At 38.2% G+C, this 20,587-nt stretch overlaps 1 protein-coding gene across 5 annotated transcripts in view; it reads right to left on the bottom strand.

Annotated features, from left to right (window-relative positions):
• The window catches only part of nrxn2a (neurexin 2a), a 416,827-nt gene that overhangs the window by 332,964 nt on the left and 63,276 nt on the right, over positions 1–20,587 (bottom strand). For all 5 annotated transcript variants that reach the window (XM_066645189.1, XM_066645188.1, XM_066645191.1 and 2 more), the window contains exon 2: positions 16,371–17,621. In XM_066645189.1, the coding sequence (XP_066501286.1) occupies positions 16,371–17,112 (742 nt within the window). In that variant the 5' untranslated portion in view covers positions 17,113–17,621. The remainder of the gene's footprint in view (positions 1–16,370; positions 17,622–20,587) is intronic.

The following is a 20,587-nucleotide window of genomic DNA, read 5'->3' on the forward strand; positions in this document are numbered from 1 at the left end:
ATAAACTTTGTATATAGTAAGGAAATAGTGATGGCCCGATCAAGTTATTTTGCCCCTGATTGAGTCTTTTAATATTGAGTATCTGCCGATACTGAATCCTGATCCGATACTTAGAATTTCCTAGAAAGTATTGTTACATAGTGCACACTTCAAGTAAACTCAGACCTGTGTATCTGCTTGACACTGAATATCTCACATTAAGAAACAAACTGCCTGCATCAGTTTTATTGCCATCACAGATGTGTTGAGGAAAAAAATAAATGTAGTTTCTTTGAGTCACGGTGCTAAAATAAAATTTTATAAAATGTAATGTTATTATATAAGTTTAAAACACAATCATTGTTACAGAAACTCAGGCAGGAGCCAAACTGAGCTGAATCCAGGCTTGAAACGCTTGTGATTGTGAAATAACAGGAGCACAGGAGCTGGAGAAGAAGCTAAAGAGTTTGTGATTAGACTGTGTGTGTGTGTGTGTGTGTGTGTGTGTGTGTGTGTGTGTGTTTGTGTGTGTGTGTGTGTTAGAGAAGGAGAAAGATGTGTGTGTGTATAGGCGCATGTTGGGGGTGGTGTTAATGGCATCATGGTGGTGTGAGTCAGATCAGTGTTGCTTGTTTATGGCTACGATGCCATTGTGATAATGAGAGGAAAGTGGCTATGAGGAGGATCTTACGGCTCAGCTCTGAAGGCCAGGGGGCAGCTAGGAAAACATTAAAACACTAATGAGCACACATGGACACGCTCTATCTTCTCAGCCACTTCCAGCACTGGTGGATTCACCTTCTCAGTTGCCCTGTGCCCAATTAAAGATCAGTCAATACACACATGTTGGCACCATCTCACATCTTCAAGTCTAAGGTTGTAAAACAGTTCTTGGTTTCAACATATATAACTAGGACAGATAGTTTATTTGATACAAATACACAGTTTTATCTGTACATTTCTTTAAAGTTGCACAATGCAAGATAATTTTGGTTTAAACTAAAGTTGAACCAGGAGGGGGAACAAATGCAGCAAGTCACCTTGTCAGTTGTTAAATAGACTCATAAGTCAAACGTTGGCCAGTCAGTGTTTTTGGACCATGATATAATGTATGTCTTTATTTATTTTCAAGGTTTCAAATGCAAAATTAATATATGACAATGGTAGTTCATTTACCCCATCCTCGGAAGACTTCTCCTTTATGAAGATTTTAGTGAGTTCTCCTTAAAAAATGCTTCTAATGCACTCACAGTCATTAGTTTCATCAGCTTGGCAAAGGGTTATTACACATTTCCACAAGAGACATCATTATAAAGACCCCATCAGGCCATTATCCAAAACATTGTGGTCAAAATCAGTGACTATATACAGATCGGCCACAAGATTAAGACCACTGACAGGTGAAATGAATAATGTTAATTACCTTGTTACAATGCCCCCTATCAAGGTGTGGGAAATATCAGGAAGCAGGGGAACAGTCAGTTCTTGAAGGTAATGTGTTGGAAGCAGGAAAAAGGCAAGTGTAAGGATATAATTGACTTTAGACTAAAATATGATGATCATGTTTTGGTCAGAGTAATTCTACAAATGCTTGTTGGTTGGTCCCAGTTTGCAGTGGTCAGTACCTACTAGGGCTGTGCCATATTGTTCTGTTTGTGACATTATCAATAAAGAGTTCTGACGTCATGCTGTTACACATAATATGGCACAAGTTCACTATCTGAACAATTGAGGCTCAGCAACAAGTACGTCAGAAAGAGGCTCTGCAGTGAAGGATTTTCTTCCAAAAAGGGGATGTTATTTCAGTATTTTGGAGGTGGTTTGGTTACAAAATATAAGATGTACAAACAAACCATGGTAATATTTGACATATCCAAGAGGCCTGTAACAACAAAACAGGGAATACAACTAATCTGTTTCACCCCCTCCGTGGAGTACGAGGAAAGTCTAAAATGCCATGAGGAGAGCTCAACAACTAATGAGCATCTATTTGTATTTGTTTTATATTTTACTGTGAAGTTTTAAAGGCGACATCCATGATTTAAAAACTTCTTCTGAAAACATTTCCTCACAATTTGCTAGCTCTCCAGTCTGCCTGCGTGCTCAAATGTACTAGTCTAATGTGTTTACAAAACCCTGGTGTCAGTAAATGGGTAAAAAACAGTGTTTTCGTCTGGCTTTCTCTTTATGCTCACAGCATATAAAAAGGCATCTGGGTTTTTTTTTTTTAGAGAACAGAGAGAAGTTTTAAAAAGCATGAACTGAGATGAGGATATTGCTCTATTCCTGCTCCACAGGTGGGTTATATTGACATATTTTTGCTATTTCAGATCCGTTAAGGTGGAAACATCTCCATATTCGAGAGACAGCTAACCACATTACTGCAAAGTGCTACAGCACTAAATAGCACACCATTCCACCATAAAAAAGCACAGAGCTTCCAATCATAAACAAACCTGAGTGAACGGTGTTTCCCCACAATTGTAGATGTTCCTTTTAAGGGTTTTTTTTTTACTTTCTTTTTTTTGCTGTTTATATGCATGCAATAAATTTTCTAAATTTTATGGTAGATTTAATTGTTATATTATTTATTTGATACAAAATCAGAAACTTAGTGTCACTGTCACACAGCTCCAGGGTCCTGGGGTTGTGGGTTCCAGCCTCACTCCGTGTGACAGTCTGTAAGGAGTTTGGTGTATTCTCCATATGTCTGCATGGGTTTCCTCCGGATGCAAAAACACAGTCCAAAAACATACATTGGTAGATGAAATGGCGACTCAAAAGTGTCCATACATGTGAGTGTGAGAGTGAACCTGTGATTGTGTGTCACACTGGCTCCATGTCCAGGGTGTGTTCTCACATTGAACCAAGTGATTGCAGGTAGGCTTCAGACCCACCTCAACCCAAACCTGGATAAGAGGTTACAGACAATGAATGAATGAAATTAACATTATCAGAATCTTGATAAGAAAATGTTGTATACAAAATAACCAATTTTTACTATTTTGGTTTATACTCAATGTCTGAAAATTTGACACTAAACCAAACTAAAATAAAACATAAATATTTTTTGTTGCAATATGTATGTCCTTGAAATTAATAACATATGTTTCAGTGTTTTGTCATTGCACCGGAATGTCACTATAGCAAAAATATCCTGAAATGCATTTTTAGGGTCACATCACCCATGGCCAGTGCCCACCAAAAGAAGAATAATACTGCAGCTTGTTTTTTTCTGCAGTTACATATAACCACATAACCATGTAACTGGGTCACAGGTTGTCCCTCTGTGGTTCATTCTGGTAGGTACTAACCACTGCATGCCAGGACCAACATGTCCTCCTGATTTGGAGATGATCTGACCAAAACAACATTACCAACCCAATTTGGCACTTGTCAAATTGTTCAGACACTTATACTCACCCATTCTGTCCTGCTTCCAAAACACTGAAATTTCACTTACTGCTTAATATATCTGACCCCTGGACAGGTGCCATTGTAATGAGATAATCAATGTTATTCACTTCACCTCCACACACACTGTATAATCTCCATAGACAAGCATGAAATGACATAGGATTCTCTAGAGCATGCTGCACATGAGCTTAAGGTCACCTTGCTCAATGCCAAAGTGCAACTAAAAGGAAACGAGCAACTGTGTTCTCTGGCGAGATGAATGAGCCAACACCATTGCCTGACCACTGTTCTTATGAGTTCCATCCTCTTCTCTTAGAAATGCTCAAAAATCTCAGGAAAGTAAGAAAAAGCTTTTATTGCAGCAAAGGAGAACAAAATATACTGTATATATTAACGCCCTTGATTTCAGAAAACTGTTTTACATTAATTGTATTGTTTCCATACAGTGGGGCTTACAGTCTTACAAACACTGTATAAAATGGAAACTGTGACTTTTTAAAAGTTCAAAACCAATGACTGTATTTTTTCTACATTTTCCGGCACAAAGAAAATAATTAAATCAATACAATATTTAGAAACGTCCTAAAAACTGTTGAAAGAGGAAGTAAAAATCGTGGGTCTCTGAGGGTCAGGGAATCAAAGACAGCACATGGGTATCACTTTATTTTATAAAAGTGATTGTGGAAGTGTTGGAAAGGTGATAAAATTCCCATCATGAACTCTGAGCCACATCAGTATGTATGAGCGTAACTTACAAGCTGAGAGTGCTGATCTAGGATCAGACTGCCTGTCTGTGTGAATCAAGCTCTGTTGATTTAGAGGCCTCATGTCTACTCTGAAATATCAGCACCAATGCTGACTGATATGGCCTAAACCTGTAAACGAATGTTTGTGTCACACAACAACTCTGATTTATAATTTCAGTGCTACTAACAGATAACAGAAACTTAAATGCAAAAAGTTTGTGGACACATACATAGCCAGAGTTTTTTCTAAAATAAAGCTTATCACAAGGAGGTGAATAACTACTGATTTTAGAAAGCTTTAGAATAGATTTTGGGATGTTATTGTATTCAGCCACAAGGACTGTATTAAGGCCAGGTGCCGATTTTTGACGATAAGCTCTGGACTATAGAGGCCCCTCCAATTAATCCTAAAGGTACTGGATACATTGCTCCATCACTCCAGGGAATGAAGTTTCACAGTCCACATCACTCTAGCCAACTCTTGGCACTTGGCATTATTGACCACATGCGTATGAGCAGCTGCTCCAATTCATTTCATGTTTTTATGTAGATTATAAACTGTGTAAGTACAACATATCCTTCCACAAGGAGTGCAGCAAAGTATCCATCAAGTCCATCATTTAGAGTGGTGTCTACAAACTTTTAATATTCACTGGGTGCTACAAACCAGTGTTAATTTCATTAACTTAAACTATGACAAAATATATTCATTCACTAACTTTTTTTCACAACAAATACTGGATGGAAATAAATTCAAAAATAAGATCTAAATGTGAAACTAAATCATTTGAACTACAATTACAAAGACTTTTATTTTATAATGTGATTATTTCTGATCTGGAAAAAGAATAGAAAGGAAATCACAAGGAAATATACAAACAGGAAAATGTCAGGGCAACGAGAGGGGTCAGGTGGAATAGTGAAGAAAAGTGAACTCAAAAAGAATCGATTCTTTGAGTGTCTGGGAGTCACTCCTATAACTGTTGGCCAATGATTCATAAAGATGAAAGTCTTGAAGTCGACTCATTCACGGTTTGCAGTGCAGTGAACTTAAAATATTAATGTTAAATAAATGCAAAATGTATTTGAAGAAATAAAAGGGCCATATTCCTTCCATGATTTTGGATGTTACCATTTTTAAATGTAAAATCATTTTAAAGCTATTGTTCGTGAAAGGTAGTAACAAATAGTACCTCAAAAATAGTAAACTTTTAAAAATACATGACCTTAATTAGCCTATTTTTTTAATGGATTAAAACTAGACTAAAATTAAGAATAATCATATGACTAAAATGAGACTAAAACGCAGTCTCATAAAAACATATTATAAACATATTAACATAATAACATATTAAAAACATAACACATTTTAAGCAAAAGTCTAAGACTATAACTAAACAAAAAAAACACAGCCACAATTAACAATGCTACACATCGATTTGAAAGAAAAGCTCAGAATACGTATGTAAATAATTACAGCTTGAAAATGAGATTTCTATGTGGTTAAGGTTTATGATTCTGTTTAAGGTTCCCTTTGATGTAATCTTAGAAGAAGCAGTAAGGAACAAAACAGATCAATAAAAACAAGCTATGTCAGCTTTGTAAGACATTCTTTTAACACAGAGTAGCCAGGAAGCATTTGCTCATCAAGTTATTCATGAAAACTTGATATTATCAGATTACCAGATATCAGGTATTGTATATTTGGAAATGACTGAATACTAAAGTGGTATTTTATCAATAGTTAATCAAATCTGCCCATGAATTTTCATTCCTTTCATCTCACCTCCTCCCATCTAACTCTCTGAACAAGAAAAACCCTCAGGTATCAATAAGCAATATAGCATATGGAAAGCACCGACTAGCAATATTAGCCCACAATGGCTGTGTTTGCCGAGAGACAGTGAAAGCACAACAATAGGGCAGGACAAAAGGCGACACAAAACCCACAGCTCGAGTGCTGCCCGATTGCCTGGAGCGAGACAGTAAATCTCTTAATCACGCTGTGTTTGTGCGAGCTGCCTGCTTGGCTGAGGATGGCAGGCCATGCTAAACTGTCAGGCGCCCATAAATCACCAGGGCCGCTTTAACCTTTACAAGCACTCTCCGTGGCTCGCTCAAATTGGTCACAGCAACAGAGTTCCCAGAGAATTGTAATGAATTAAGTGGGACCAAGAGAGTTGACATGGTGACAGCATCTGGAGCTTCTCAAATGCTCCACGGCTAAACGAGCATGCTAGGCTAACGGTGCGCAGGTTATTAGCATGATCCCTGCCTGTCATTCATATAAGCAGGAGTCTACTCCAGCAGCATGCTGAGTGCCCACCTCACCTGTTTATTTGAACCAAGCGCCCATAAAAAATTACAACTAACGCTTGACGGATGAAACAGCGCTCTGGGGCAGCCATACCTCGCTCTGTATTTAGACTACGAGATCTTCATATTGATTGGAAGCTCGAAGTCACAAACGATGAGCCCCGCTGATTTTTATGCTCACATAAATCAATTCTAATGACTTTTAGTGGATGAAAATCTTGATTGAAATATACAAAAGCGCTCCAACGATTTCCCCTTTTGTTCCCTGTCTCCAGTCTGTTTTTCGTCTTTAAGCATAAGGATTTTGCAAATGCAAAGCCACAGGCAAAAGGAAGCGAACGCACTTGAGTGCACAGGGATGGGATTCGGGGTATCTTGGCGGGATCTAAAAGCAAATCTGACAAGCTCCAACAAGTTCCTTTTATTAAACAAAGGGAAAAAATGCAAGTAATATATCTGACACACAGATCCTTTTCTCCCTCCGAGAGGAAGACCTAGCATTCATTTTGACCTTGGAAGAGTGGGTGCAATAACAGGCTCCATGTTGACAGATCTAGTGAGCTTACAGATATAACACAGTGTTCTCGGCAAACAGAAAATGAAAAGGGAGCGAATCATAAGGGACACAAAGATGGAAAATGAAGTTCGCATATGAATTTTTATTTTTCTGCACTATTTTATGCACGCAGAATATTGTCCGACAAATGTCTCTCTTCATCTCTAAATATGCAGAAGGGAGAGGCTGTTAAAGCTCTCCCGAAAGGGAGACATTGCATTACAGTAAAAGTGTTATAAATGGGGTAACAAACTTCACAATTTTAATCAAACACACATCCTGAGTTGAAAACTACTCATTATTCACTGCAAGAACAAATCCTTCGTGAGGTAGCACAGTTTCATTGGGTTCATGTAACTCACATATATGAATTTATACACAGAGCATACTATAGTATACTATAGTATAGATGAACATATGCTCTATTTTGTTTTTTTGTGAAACTTGTAATGGGACTTGAATACTGAAAGTGAACACTAAAAGTTATCAGCGCAAGCATTGATGCTGCATCAAACATAGAGGTATGAGTCCCAGTTGTGCCATGTGGTTTCTCGACGCAGGGGTACCTGAGGTTGCAGTCATATTTTTATTCAGGAAGGACATCAGTGTCCTTCTCTATGCCAGCTGAGGTACCAAGCAGACAGACATCACTATTTTCAATGTGGCACAGCTAACCTCTTAGCGTTCTACTATCAAAAGCTTCATGTGCACTGGAAGAGGTTTGTGCTGCTCTTTAATCTCTTATAGATTAAAGATTGTGCTGCCACATGATAGCAGCGGAAACCGGGGAGAGAAAGTAATCAAAGCAGAGAAAAACGTAAGATGTATCTGTCCATCAAAAGTTTGGGTTCACCCCGCCTTCTTTTGGCACTTTCCCTGTTATTTTCAATCAAGTGATAAACATTTTTGTAACGTGCTTGCTTCCCCCCTTATTAACAGCTATTTCGTAATACTTTAGCAATATGCTAAGTTATACAATGAATGCTCACTGGATTAGGAACACCTACATTGTTTCTACACTCACTGTCCATTTTTACTGCTCCACGGACCATAATAGAGCACTTTGTAGTTCTACAATTACAGACTGTAGTCCACCTGTTTCACCCCCCGCTTTTCAATGGTCAGGACCCTCACAGGATATGATTTGGGTGGTAGATCATTCTCAACACTGCTGTGACACTAATGAGGTGGTGATGTGTTAGTGTGTGTTGGGCTGGTCTAAGTTTACCATGATGTCTTCTTTTGTCTTCTTTGAAATAAACCACATTTATCTACAAAATGATAACTCTGTAGTAGAGTGGGAAGTAAAACATTTCTAACTTTCAATAGATATTAACAAAAAAATAATAATAATAATAATAAATAATAATAAAAAAAGTAATTTTGAGCCATTACTTTTGATCTATTCAGTATCACACAGTATAACAATAGCAGGTATTTTCAAGTTATCTTCACAAAATTGTGGGAAAGAAATTACCCTGAAAACCCGAATGAAGGTTTTGTATACTGTGGCGATTGTTACCATATTGCAAATGCACCTTTATGATACATGCAACTGCGCTATTCATTTTTGGAAACAAAACCCACACACTGTATGCATTTAGAACAAATGCACTGAGAGAGGGCTAGAATAGACAATACCTGAAAACCCCAGCTGAAAATACATTTTCACACACTTTTAATTATTTGCTGAATTGTTGCCTTGCCGTGTATGCCATTATTTGGATTCTTCTGTTCGATGCCAAGTGTGACAAACTGGTACCAATTAGATGCTTACTGCACACACACTGTTACTGGCACAGACACACACGTCTAAAAACGGCAGAATGATAGCTAACCGCTCAGGCCAGTGTTTTGGCCCAGAGGAACACACACAGGCACAGAGGTGGTAGACTTTGGTCTGAAAAGGAGTAAAGAACTCCCTCACACACACACAGACACACACACACACACACACACACACACGTCCTTGGCAAGCTTCTCAGTGTGGAGGGCAAACGCAGACTAATTTATGTTGATAAAAGAGACAGACTCCCAGCTTGCATTATTTACTCCTCAGGAGCGAATGGCCTTGTTCTCAGCTAGCTCTCTTTCCCCACATACTTAAAGAAAATGCCTGGGTGAATGGCACATCTCTGACACAGCTCACACACTGGAGCACCAATAATACAGGAGGAAGATTTCTCTGGCTTGTAATACATTAACTCATTCCAAATGAGAATTTAAGTAATTTCCCCTTTGCCCTGGCTTTAGAAATGATCGATGCAGTCAACGTAATTGGCATTCCCTTTACCTTTAAGGCAAGTTTATAGTAAATGAATCAAATGGTGTTTTACATTCAGACCCTCCCACTGCCAATGACACCACTGAAAAAATAGACATTTGAACAAAAATAACATTGAACCAGCTAACATTATTTACTTTAAAGGAGCTATATCTAATATCATAAATCATAAATGCATCATGATGTGTCATCAGAATTTAAAAAAACATTAAGATGAAGCACTGGAATCTCTGATAGCAGTGCTGCAGCCAGTATTTTTTCTCTTGGAGGAGGTCAGTTCCAGAGTTGAAGGCCTATGACACTGCACACTGCCCGACTCCCAGTACAGTTTCCACACTCTGGGTTGCCAGGTATGAAAGTAGCAGACAAACACAAGTGAGCAAGTGGACAGAGATCATGTTAAATTCTATCGAAAACTCCACTGTTCTGACATTGGTATTGGACAACAGTAGCCTTTGTAAACACAGGCTTACCGCATTACAGAAAGTGCCTTTAATAAAAATTAACAAAATACTTTATTTTATCTATTTGTTAAAGTATGAATAAGCAGTGGGCAGCACAGTGGTGCAGCAGGTAGTGTCGCAGTCACACAGCTAATGAATGAATGAATGAATCAGCAGTAAGATGTATGTGTTTTTGCTTCATATTAACAGGACCTACAGTGAAGGGACTATTGAACATTTTTCAGTATCAATTCAGAGTAAAAACATGAAATATTAAGGCCTGCACATCAATTTGTCATTTGATTTTAAATCTTCATAAGATATGAGCATCAAAGTAATGTCTTAAACTAACTTATAACACCATCCAACAGCTGGAGGTTAGTGCATGGAATGTGTAAGTATATCCCTTACTCTTGTACCTGACAAACCACATACTGCCCCGTTAAACTCAGTGATATGTGATGAAAACTCTAAAAGCGCAAGTTGATGTTAAAATATAAAACTGTACTCATGTGTTTGTATTCTGAGTAGAAGGAATATGTAAGTGAAAATTGCATCACGTCTCTTTTCCTACTAATGTGTGTCTTTACTGCTGTTAGATGTACAGTCACAACGAGGAAAAGAATGTGGGATTGTAGTAAGCACAGGTGCTAAAAGAACAAATTCACAGCTTCTACAAAGAATGAGAACATGTTTGTAATACAAGAAAAGATTTCAAATTCTGTGTGTTTCTATCTTTATTTCTGAAATCATTTTATACCACAGTTCTGCAATGCTGCCTGTTTTCTCTTCACCATGGAGACAATTATCAGAGCCTACATTAGGTATTTGTGTTGAAAATGACAGTTTGAACTTTGACACTTTGAGAGTGATTATCTTTGTTTTAATTACCATCTCTTCCTTTATAACTAGGAATGGGTTCTACAGGAATTATCTCAGCTCAAGAACAACAGTGCAACAGGTGAATGTTGGAATTAATTTTTTTTGCGTTGAAATTGAGCTTATTTTCCTCTTTCATTTGCAGGAGAGTGCGCAACATGCAACTGTGAAAAGGTTCTCATACATAACTCCTTTTATAAAAAATAAATAAATAAATAAATAAATAAAAGTGCAATCCACTGTAGTATAATTTTTATCATATTTAGCTCTTCCTCAACACTCCTTCTTAATCTGTCATATACATGAAGCAGAACTAAATTTGGAGATATTGTATTTACATATAAAACAAATGAAAACACCTACACTGTATCACAAACTATGTCACTGTATCCATGGCCCATTACAAATGGCATTCAGCTCTTATGTGGCAACGTCTTAAAGTTTCAAATTCATTGGCATGGTCAAATGGACGAACAATTAAACACTGGGAAGACAGAGAGTTAAGCCAGCATGCTACTCCAGTTATGTATGCTAGGTTAGGTTATGTGTGGCTGTCCTCTTCACTAATTTGTACAAAAACAGAGAGAGGCCAATGTGAAGGTTTGCTTTTGTTGATGCTGTGTTGACAGAAAAAGGCACATCAGCCATGTAACTGTTGAAGGTAACCCGTTAACCCAGAATACGACCACCCATTTACGTCAATGTCACAAGTAAATACTGGAAACTGGACACTGGTTATGTAAATATTTACATAATCAGATTTACAAAGCATTTATAAAGCAAAAAAAAAAAAAAAAATCAGGGATTCCAGTTCACTGGGGCTTCAAATATAAAATATGTGCATGTGTGTTTATGCTTATTCCGCATAAAAAAAAAAAGTTAGTTCATTGATTTAAAGCCATCCCAGCAGAGTTCCTTCTGCTGTGTGTACACTACAGCACAACAAAGCCCGTGCAGTACTGTGACCAGAACTGCACTTTTTTTCATGCACTTTTCATGCAAGGGACTAGGCTTCATTAGCATTGGCCAGGATGTAGGAGAGATGATGTGGACACTGGAGGAAGACGCCTCGTTGATTTATTGCTTTGGCCTAGTTTCACCTTCTGGCGAGGACAGCCTTAATTGATTCTGATGGGCCTCTTTGCTTTGAGGCTAAAAGGCAGCAAAATGTTCACCTGGGAGGTATGACAGAGGGCATGATGAGAGGGGAGCTAAACATCACAACCTTCAATCCCAGCTCATATACAGGTTCCGGAGAGGGCCTCTACATTTTTATGAACATGCATGTAGTTAACCACTGCTATTTGACAAGCTGATATAATTCCAGAATGATTTGTTAAATCAAAAGAAATCGGAATCAAGCCAACAAACAAATAAGTCTCGACTCTTGATTCCGAAAGCAAATTATATGAATGAATCTCTGTATGGTCTGCATGTAAGCCTCGTGACTGAATAATCCCTGGTGTAAAAAGCAAGGGAGAATCAATTGTTCCCCTCAGCATTGTTCTTTAACAGCGCTAAATCCCATTTGCTACTAAAACTTTGAGAATAATTTATATTCCTGGACTCCACTGTCTCAGATCCTGCATATCTCGTTCCTTTGAACCTGGAAAAAATTGTTTGGGAATAATTCAGAGTGTGCATGCTGAATTGCGGCTCACTTCTGCTTTACTATCTTCTCACTGGAGAGTAGACAAATACTTCCTGCAGACATACAAACACACACACACACACCCGCCATATTGGTATTCTAAGACTGAATTGAGTAAAAAGCCAAGCATGAGTCATTGCCACCATCTATACAAATTCTTCAATTAGAGTGAGACAGACAAACAGGCTGAATGCATTTCTCTACAGATCCATGGAGATGTAGCCTTAGGTTTCATACCATACTGCCATAATGACACTGCATATTGGCATCTCCACAAGATCTGAGAGAGTGCTGAGTGACCCTAATTAGTCTACACACGCTACAGAATGATGCCAATTTAGCACACAAGGTAAGCACTACATCATGTTCAAACACAGGTCACACAAACAAATCTGTCATATATAACGTGTTCAACAATATGTTAAAAAAGTTATTACATATAAAGCTGTTCTGTGACTTTAAAACCAAATTCTGTGTCCAATAGATTCACAAAGATGAGATGTATAATATACATGCATAACGAAAATAAAAAAAAGTGTTTTCACAATTGCAGTTCAGAAAATAATTTCTAATTTACAATAGAAGAAATTCACGTATTAGTATTAGTATTAGTATTATTTTTGGTAAACGTTTCTCCTAACAACCATACAAGACCAAGTAGGTCCACCAAAACAATCAGCCTCACGTAAGCAGTACTTAAAGCTGTCATCGTTAAAGATACTTGGTTCTTCCAACGTGAAAACTCAAAACGGTGTCTCACCAGAGCTACAGAAAAAGAGCACAGGATTTGATATTAACACAGACAGCCTTGAAAACACATCACACAAGGGTATTACACATGATACAACATGGATTGTGGTTTCTGACACAGAAGTACAAAGGAGAAATTGGAATGGTTTAGAAGATGATTGAGGCCTGGATTGATTTAAAATATTGTTTTAGTTCATCTAATGGAAAATGTTTTTTTAATTGTTTCACTCAAATTTTCTCAATGGAATACAACCATTTCAATAACGTGTTTCTACTTGAATGGACAAATAATTGTTTACACGGAAGAAAGAAATGCTAACCATAATATTGGCTTTATTTTTGGGGGGCTAGTGCCTAGTAATTGAAACTAAATCTGCAATTCAAAAACAAACACAGTGTAAATAATTTGAGTGTAGCACAGGGGAGGGTTTTCTTGCTTTTAGTTGTTTATTCTTAGTTGTTTATCTTTTGTTTGTATTAAAATGTAGAAATTATTTCAGTTAATGTGAGTTTGTCTGAAATATGCTATAATATATAGTATATATACACTATACTGTCTATAATAATATATATCTAGAATATCTACTATATTCAACATTATTCACCATTATTTCACAGCTGTTATTGACTCCTATACTATTCAAAAATACAAGTATGAACATGAAGTTGTATGAAGTATGAACTTATATTGATTCAATACACTGGTTTGACTCCAGGTATTTGTTACATTATAAAAAAGGCTCAATTTGGCCATTTTTTCTATATTTTACTGACATTATAATACACAATTAAACATTTGGAGCACTGCTGTACTTTTGAGGGTAAATTCGTATTGTTTGTTCTTCTACAGGCCCATTTTTTAACAGTACACTAAGGATGGGCTGATTTCTGTTTTAAAAGGCTTACATACTCAAAATGACATCGATAAAACACACACAGCTAACCCATGAATACACTGAGAGGATGCATCAGAAAGCTCCTAAAGGTTCTAGCATTAACCTAAATGTGGGCAGCAGGCAGCTCCACTCCTTGCAATGGTTTCATCATTCTAAATACGGCCCAAACTCCCACACGAAGCCCCCACAGCAGTCTGACTGGAGCTCCAGCTGTGCCGAGGAGGAAGATAAGGAAAACACTCAACCAAATCATTAAAAAGCATGCAAGCCCACATCAGATAATGGAGCAAAATTTCAAACTCCCAACCCTGTAGGCTTCCCTCAAAAGCAAACATTTAACCTTGGTTGCTCTGCTGCACTACTAGCCCAAGGTTGTCAAATGGAGTGTATCTGTGTGCTTATTTCAAGTAGCCCCTATAACAATTAATCAGCAGGGTTGACTATTCGATGACAACAACAAAAATATTTACAAGAGACAACAAGACGGTATACTCTACAGCACAGGAGATATTTGAAGGCACATTTATACCCCTTAATATTTAAGTAAATCGTTTACATTTTATACTATTTATATTAATATACATCCATGACACAAGGGAGCAGCAAAATAGTGCTCACAGTCAAAAATCTGGGTGTATTTCTACTGCTTCTGTCCTAATTTTCTATTTGTTTCACTTAAAGTATCTGAACTGAACATAACCATTTCAGTAACATGACTGCACATGAATGTGCAGCTGCTTTAAAACTGAGGACCAATGCTAAAATCTGAGAATGCTAAACATTCTTTTAAACATGGAAGACAGTCCAACAGAAATTAATGTGACATATACATGCGATGCTGTGTGGTGAAGCCACAATACTGTTAATACTCTGATAAATACTGACTATTTTATATTACTGATATATGGTATAACCTAGTATAAGGTTTGCTGAGTTGGCTTGACCCCTAACAACGCCCAACAGTCACACATGCCCTGTATTATTCATTTGATACATGATAGGTGTAATAAACTACAGAAAGTGTTGAGAGCAATATATTTTTCATAGTTTGACTTTGAACTATAACTACAGCAGCAATGTGAATGCTGGTCACTTCAACAACTGTGTGACACCATGGTTTTGGCTAATGGTGGGAACAGCACTGCCAAAATCACATAAGTTCTTCCCTTGTTTTGTCCATTTTCCAACAGTAGTACAATCCAACACTTCTGAGCTCACTGCTCCTTCTCGCAGTCTGCTCCTGTTTTTCTTTTTTTTTTCTTCCATATAATTTCTTCCACAGAGACAAACAGTAGTATCGGGCATGAGCAAACAAATACTTAGTTCTGAGTGTATATTGTGATGCTTGCTGCAAGCACCATGCCTCTAGAAGCACATAATAATCCAGCTGCATTTGACATCCATGACTAGTTTAGAAAGAACAAAAGCATCACAGAAACACGTTCGGCTGCTGTGACCCATGGCTTCTGGTGTAAAACAACCTTGTGTTAGCCTCATTTGTGCTATTGATGTTTCATATTCAGTGACATGTAGCAAGCAGTAGCCTAACCGTAGTTTATTTCAGTTAAGTTCTTTTTTATTTATCAGAGTATAAAATAAACATCATTGAATTTGTGCTACCAAAACAAGGGCAAAGGCAGTGGCAGGGGGGTAGTTAGTGCTTTATTCTGCTTCACTTGCATTTCACCAAAGGGTAGTGCAAATATTAGAAATGCTAAGCAGGTAGAAATACATTTTCTCACTAAGGGAAACCACTAGTCTTTAAAGGGAGCTACTGAGATTGTGAGGAAACAAAATCTCTCTGGTTGTATACATGTACACATACATTTATACATAGTGTTGCGCCATTTAAGGTGGAACGGTGTGTGTTTAAATTTTAATTCACTGTTTGAATGACCACAGAAACTTTGTAACTTTTGGTACTGCAATAAGCCATCTCCCAAATTTGGACACATTTCCAACTTAAATGATCCAAAACAGCAAAAAATATGTCAATATTATCCACATATGGAGCATGAATAGAGCTCAGTTCAGGCTTTTCAAAATTTGGAGTTCTCTCGGTTGTCTAAAACTACTCCAGATTCCTCTGCCATGGCCAGAGAGAAAGAAAGCCTAACATACTAGACCGAGACAGTTTGTTTATTTACTCATTTACTCTGGGGTTTCATAAAAATTTTAAACTGGTTTAACAGACTGGAGAGCTAGAAAATGGTGAGGAAACAGATTCCAGATTTTATAAACATAGATTTTTATTACAATCGTGAGCACTGCCTTTGCGTTTCATGTGGTTATTTTTGTAACTTATTTGAAGAAGAAAAAAGAAGTTTACTATGAATCAATGCCAGACATAACTGCTGTGACATGGGCAAAGAGAAAGAAACAACTCCTTGTATAACTGTTTCATAGTTTGATGAATCATTGCTAGTTAGCATACGCAGTTTAGACTCTCTTACCTTCATTGCAGTACTTCCCCTTGTAGCCGGTGTTGGCGCAGTCACACAGGACCTCGCCCTGACTGATAGAGCAGAACCCTCCATTGCTGCAGGGGTTCTGCTTGGCACACAGATACTCCAGATCGTTCTTCACCCCCTGACCATCCAGGAGAAGAGGAGCGGATTCCCCTAGCTTGAGGTTGGCGATCAGACCCCGGAAAGGTGGCTCGTATTTGACGGTGCTAGAAGTCAGAGCTGAGAGACGAACATCCGGAGGGATGCCACCCACGAATAGGTCGCTGGCCACCACCATCTCCCTGCGCTTGGACTTGACCTCTGCCACCTTGGACTCTGCGTCCACAGCCAGCGTGGTCTGGCGGTAGTTGCGCGTGAGCAGGACACGGTGCCAGCGTTCATCACTCACGCGTGTTTCCAGGTGCAGGGAGGCGGGCTCACCGCAGTGGATGGCGAAGCGCAGTAGGGGGCGCCCCTCACTGATAAGAACCTCCAGGAAATCACAGTCACCACCATCGTCCAGATACAGCACCACAGCGCGGCTCACGTTGGTCTTCATGGTGAAGCTCAGCTCTCCGGTGTCTCTAGCTTCCTCCCAACGTCCATACCGAGCCCACTGTCCAGGCAGGCCGTCAAACTCCAACGCCTCCACCAGTGAGGAGTAGGCCACTAGCAAGGAGGCTGCCAGCAGCCCCAGCAGCAGCTCCGCCAAGCCTAGCCCCCTGCTACACCTCCACTTCCTTGCCATCGTCTTCCAAGCGCACGCCCAAATCCTGCTTTCTCTAATGTTCCGTTTCTCTTAATCCACTGCAGAGGAGAGATTTATTCCCAGTGTGGCGTATTAACGTATCTGGCCCTTTTTGAAAATAGCGCCAACAAATAGCAAAGGACCCCAAATCTAAAAAAAGCCCTTAATATTTAGCAGCTTCATTCAACTCAATTCTCCATCCCAATTCTCCTTAGAGTGTTCTCCGTGGAGGAATACATGGGAGAGTTACATGTGCAGTGGCTCAGAATTTTTCCATATTCCACATGTTAAATTGTCAATACGGATGTTTCATGTACAGGTGAACAAAGCTTTACTTGGTAGGTTTTATTCTGTGCTGGTTTTTGTGCAGTGGGTGATTGGGTAAATGCATGGTTTCCACTAGCTCGTCTACAGTTCCTTCTTGAGATGGTTTGCCAGCATTCCGCGGATCAAAGAGACGGCCAAGCACGGATAGCTGCCATTCCGCAAATCCTCTGTTGCCCAGTCCTCTGAAAGACACAAGCAAATAGCATGTTAAATCCTCATTGGTACACAGAAACAAACAAACCAATACACAAAATGCCCAATCTTTGACGCTACACTAAACACAGGGTACTAATTAACAATCCAAACATGTGTGATCAATATATTACTTGTAGAAATACAGTGATTATTATATTAATAGTGCTCACTAACAGAGAAAGTGCTACAATAGGGAAGTCCTTGAGAACAATTAAATCAATCGTTACTGCACCTAGCTGTGTGACAGACTGGGCAGCTGACAGATTCCCGCATTCGATTTGCAAATTTCCATCAAATCGCAGATGAATATTCACCAGCCAACTCATGGAAAGTGTTTAACACATGGTGAGGATGAATCAGCTCACTGCTCCACAAACTGTTTCACCATTTCCTCAAAGCTGCGAATGGTTCTTTAAAGCATCTAAATCACAGGAAACTTTATTTAAAATAATTTGTAAACGGTGTTACTGTCAAAATATTATAACTCCACCCATTCATTGTTAGATAGCCCCTCCCATTTCCGATGGATTACTTTGGTTAATTTATTTAATAATATGTAATATTTGATATGGCTAGTCAAATTGAGGTTTTCTACAAACCCTATAAATATTTTTCTCCACCATGTTAAACTCAATGAAGTAATTCGTCACAATGTTAAACTCTTAAAAATCTGTTAAAGTGTTGGGTTTTGTGGCTAAATGCAGTCAGAACAAAAATCTGTGATTTGTTCATTCTACTGAGCCTTTATGTAACTGACTACAGTACAAAGAAACAATTTCTAGTGTTATCACTCACCAAGATGATTGTCCTTTGCAAGTATAAACACATTTAGCATTTAAGCCCAGCATCACACTACAAAAAATAACAGGCATTTGCCACAGTGTTATATCCCTTTTCCTTTTAAATGACTCTTTTTGAAGCATTTGGGAACTGAGGATACTACTTGTCACAGTTTTGCAAGTGGAATTTTTGCCCATTCTGGCTTGACACTAAACCTTAGATGCTCAACAGTCCATGGTCACCATTGCCTGATTCTCCTCTTCATGATGCCCGAGACCGATCTGGACTCCAGGCATGGTCACATGCGTCTACCTTTCTAGAATCCCAATATATTACAAAAATAGTACCTTGTCACATATGCAAACCAACCATGCCATGGACACCTATGTCCTGACAGATATTGTGCTTTTATACATATCACTGATAACAGTCTGGATGGCCCCTTTCATCTTTGGCACAGGAAAAAAATCAATGTTGATTTTTCCAGAAAACATGCAGAACATTGGCTCGTCTGATCACAGCACATGTTTCCACTGCCTTTCGCACCACCTGAGATAAGCTAAGGCCCAGAGAACTTGGTGGAACAAATGTATACATTTTCTTTCAGGTCTTTCAGGTTGTATTTCTTGAAGCTGTGGTGGACATTGTTAAGTGACAACAATTTCCCCAAAGTACTCCCAAGTCCCTGTAGCTATATTTATCACAGTAGCACAACAGTTTCACATGCACTGCTGCCTAAGGGCTCAAAGCTCACAAATATTCAGCACCCATGTTTGTTTTCTCTGTAGGTTTTACTTTTGTGTTGTTAAATACACATTCCTTGAGTGTACGTCTGCCTCCTCGTCTTCCCTGTCCAGCCGTGATATTACAATTTTATTTAATAACAAATATAACAGATTTAAAATGTGACAAATATCTGTAAACATTTTCTTATTTTGTAAACAACAGTAACTTACCAAGATTCTGATTTAGTATTAAAAAACTAAATCGTAGCATATACAACCATATGTACAACCACAAGTATAGAAAAGTTAGTGTGAACATATAAACAGCAAACGTAAACAAATATACAAAATGTATCCTTAAAGCTTCACTGTAAATAAAAAAACAAAAATAGAGATTAGTTGCTATACTGGGCCAGTGTAGTTTATCTGCTGGAGTTCGAGCCCATTGGCTGAAGTCTAACAGTATTTTGACTTTACTTGTCCTCAACCGTGTGCTTCTGATCGAGGCGGTGAAACAGATTAGTTTCTCCCTTCTGTTCTTACAGGCTTCTTTCATTTCCTACATAAGATGGTTTGTTGTACATCTGATATTTTGTTACCAAATCACCTCCACACGACTGAAGACACCGCCGGTTTTTGGAGAAAATTCCTTCACCTCAAAGGCACTTTCCACTGTCCTTCACTGTGCCTAAATGTCTCATGTAAAGAATGTGTGCCATATTATGGGTAAACTGCATGGGTAATTATGGGTAAACTGCGTCATTACATAAGTCAGAATATGATTATCACAATATATATATATACAGTAATATTTTTGTAGCTTTTTAAATATTATGACAATATTATTGCAAGCGACAAAATATGGCAAAGTCTAAGTTTCTGGCCTTGCCCTATATGGACTGTGATTTCTCCAAATACCCTTGACCTGAGTCTTTTCCCAATAATTCGTACAGTAGATAAAGAAAGACCAAAATTCCTTGCAATCTTGCTTTGAGAAATGCTCTTATTTAACTCTTTGGAATTTTCTCACAATAATTGGCCCAAAATGGTGAGCCATGACCCATTTTTGTTTCCTGGATGATTCTTTTATTCCTTTCATATTCACCTCCTTGTGCTGGAATGTTTCAAAAAGGTGTAATTAAAACATTGATTTACATCACAAAATGGGAAATATTTTCTTTGTAAATTTTGTCAGTTAAACAAATGCTCAGGAAAACAATTCACAAGTTCTTTGTGGTTTTCATTGCCTTTTCCAAAATGTCTCCACTATTCTGAAAATGGATTGTGAATTTATTCATGTATGGTGATTAGGGCTGGGTGATTATGACCAAAAAACCTCCTATGTCGATATGCCTAAAAAATGGCAATATACGATACGATATTATGAAAACCATAACAAAATATAATGTCATAGTATTAGTGTTTATTTTTAACACCAAAAAGAACAT

This window comes from Hoplias malabaricus, chromosome 15 (genome assembly GCF_029633855.1).
Source record: "Hoplias malabaricus isolate fHopMal1 chromosome 15, fHopMal1.hap1, whole genome shotgun sequence".
Classification (NCBI taxonomy): Eukaryota; Metazoa; Chordata; class Actinopteri; order Characiformes; family Erythrinidae; genus Hoplias; species Hoplias malabaricus.